General features: G+C 61.6%; 1 protein-coding gene across 1 annotated transcript in view; it reads right to left on the bottom strand.

Moving 5' to 3' along the window:
- LOC122573724 (collagen alpha-2(IV) chain-like) overlaps nt 1-2,528 on the bottom strand; it is a 25,723-nt gene that overhangs the window by 4,106 nt on the left and 19,089 nt on the right. Inside the window, exon 5 of the mRNA XM_043740484.1 lies at nt 68-2,527. Coding sequence (XP_043596419.1) covers nt 68-2,527 — 2,460 coding nt within the window. The remainder of the gene's footprint in view (nt 1-67; nt 2,528) is intronic.

The raw sequence follows: 2,528 nt of genomic DNA, 5'->3' as shown, positions 1-2,528 counted from the left end.
TGTGGAGGTATTGGCGGAGTTCCGGGTGTTCCGGGAATTCCTGGCGTACCGGGGATACCGGGATAACCTGGTTGTGGAGGTATTGGCGGAGTTCCGGGTGTTCCGGGAATTCCTGGCGTACCGGGGATACCGGGATAACCTGGTTGTGGAGGTATTGGCGGAGTTCCGGGTGTTCCGGGAATTCCTGGCGTACCGGGAGTGCCAGGATGTCCTGGCGTTCCAGGAGAACCAGGATGGCCCAGACTACCTGGTGAACCAGGACTTCCAGGGTAACCAGGATGTGATGGATGTCCAGGTTTGCTCGGTTTGCCAGGTTTGCCAGGTTTGCCAGGTCTGCCAGGTTTACCCGGTATTCCGGGTGTTCCAGGCAACCCGGGAGCCCCCGGACTACCTGGGGAGCCAGGATATTCAGGAGATGGTGGATATGGCGGTGGATATGGTAAGCCGGGAGTTCCTGGAGTTCCGGGTGAACCAGGATAAGATGGTTGTTCTGGAATTGCTGGGGCACCAGGTTTTCCAGGTTTCCCAGGTTTTCCAGGTTTCCCAGGCTTGCCCGGTATTCCTGGTGCACCAGGATATCCTGGTTGCGCTGGAATACCAGGTATTCCAGGTGTTCCGGGATATCCAGGTTGAGGTGGTGTTCCTGGGTATCCGGGTTGTCCTGGAGATCCAGGTGTACCAGGTGCTCCTGGGTATCCCGGTTGAGGTGGTGTTCCAGGATAACCGGGTTGTCCTGGCGTTCCAGGTGCGCCTGGGTATCCAGGTTGAGGTGGTGTTCCGGGGTAGCCTGGTTTTCCTGGCGTTCCGGGTGTACCAGGCGTGCCTGGTGTGCCGGGACTTCCAGGTTGAGGCGGTTGTCCAGGGTAGCCGGGTTGTCCTGGCGTTCCAGGTGTGCCAGGAGTGCCAGGTGTTCCGGGTTTGCCTGGGTATCCAGGTTGAGGTGGTGTTCCAGGATAGCCGGGTTGTCCTGGCGTTCCAGGTGTGCCAGGAGTGCCAGGTGTTCCGGGTTTACCTGGGTATCCAGGTTGAGGTGGTGTTCCAGGATAGCCGGGTTGTCCTGGCGTTCCAGGTGTGCCAGGAGTGCCAGGTGTTCCGGGTTTGCCTGGGTATCCAGGTTGAGGTGGTGTTCCGGGGTAGCCTGGTTTTCCTGGCGTTCCCGGTGTACCAGGCGTGCCTGGTGTGCCGGGACTTCCAGGTTGGAGCGGTTGTCCAGGATAGCCGGGTTGTCCTGGCGTTCCAGGTGTGCCAGGAGTGCCAGGTGTTCCGGGCTTGCCTGGGTATCCAGGTTGAGGTGGTGTTCCGGGGTAGCCTGGTTTTCCTGGCGTTCCGGTTGTACCAGGCGTGCCTGGTGTGCCGGGACTTCCAGGTTGGGGCGGTTGTCCAGGGTAGCCTGGTTGTCCTGGCGTTCCAGGTGTGCCAGGAGTGCCAGGTGTTCCGGGTTTACCTGGGTATCCAGGTTGAGGTGGTGTTCCAGGATAGCCGGGTTGTCCTGGCGTTCCAGGTGTGCCAGGAGTGCCAGGTGTTCCGGGTTTGCCTGGGTATCCAGGTTGAGGTGGTGTTCCGGGGTAGCCTGGTTTTCCTGGCGTTCCGGGTGTACCAGGCGTGCCTGGTATGCCGGGACTTCCAGGTTGGGGCGGTTGTCCAGGGTAGCCGGGTTGTCCTGGCGTTCCAGGTGTGCCAGGAGTGCCAGGTGTTCCGGGTTTGCCTGGGTATCCAGGTTGAGGCGGTTTCCCGGGGTAGCCGGGTTGTCCTGGTATTCCGGGGATACCAGGCGTGCCTGGGTATCCAGGTTGGGGCGGTTTACCAGGGTAGCCGGGTTGTGCTGGTGTTCCGGGTGTACCTGGCGTTCCGGGTGCGCCTGGGTATCCAGGTTGCGGCGGTTTTCCGGGGTAACCGGGTTGTCCTGGCGTTCCAGGTGTGCCAGGAGTGCCAGGTGTTCCGGGTTTGCCTGGGTATCCAGGTTGAGGCGGTTTCCCGGGGTAGCCGGGTTGTCCTGGTGTTCCGGGGGTACCAGGCGTGCCTGGTGTGCCGGGACTTCCAGGTTGAGGCGGTTGTTCAGGGTAGCCGGGTTGTCCTGGCGTTCCAGGTGTGCCAGGAGTGCCAGGTGTTCCGGGTCTGCCTGGGTATCCAGGTTGAGATGGTGTTCCGGGGTAGCCTGGTTTTCCTGGCGTTCCGGGTGTACCAGGCGTGCCTGGTGTGCCGGGACTTCCAGGTTGAGGCGGTTGTCCAGGGTAGCCGGGTTGGCCTGGCGTTCCAGGTGTGCCAGGAGTGCCAGGTGTTCCGGGTTTACCTGGGTATCCAGGTTGAGGTGGTGTTCCAGGATATCCGGGTGTTCCCGGTGTGCCAGGAGTGCCAGGTGTTCCGGGTTTGCCTGGGTATCCAGGTTGAGGTGGTGTTCCCGGCGTACCAGGCGTTCCAGGTGCGCCTGGGTATCCAGGTTGGGGTGGTGTTCCAGGATAGCCGGGTTGACCTGGCGTTCCAGGTGTGCCAGGAGTGCCAGGTGTTCCGGGTTTACCTGGGTATCCAGG

This window comes from Bombus pyrosoma, linkage group LG12, assembly GCF_014825855.1.
Source record: "Bombus pyrosoma isolate SC7728 linkage group LG12, ASM1482585v1, whole genome shotgun sequence".
NCBI classification, from domain to species: Eukaryota; Metazoa; Arthropoda; class Insecta; order Hymenoptera; family Apidae; genus Bombus; species Bombus pyrosoma.
Note: the sequence above shows the minus strand (reverse complement) of the source record. Positions and strands in the feature narration are given on the sequence as shown.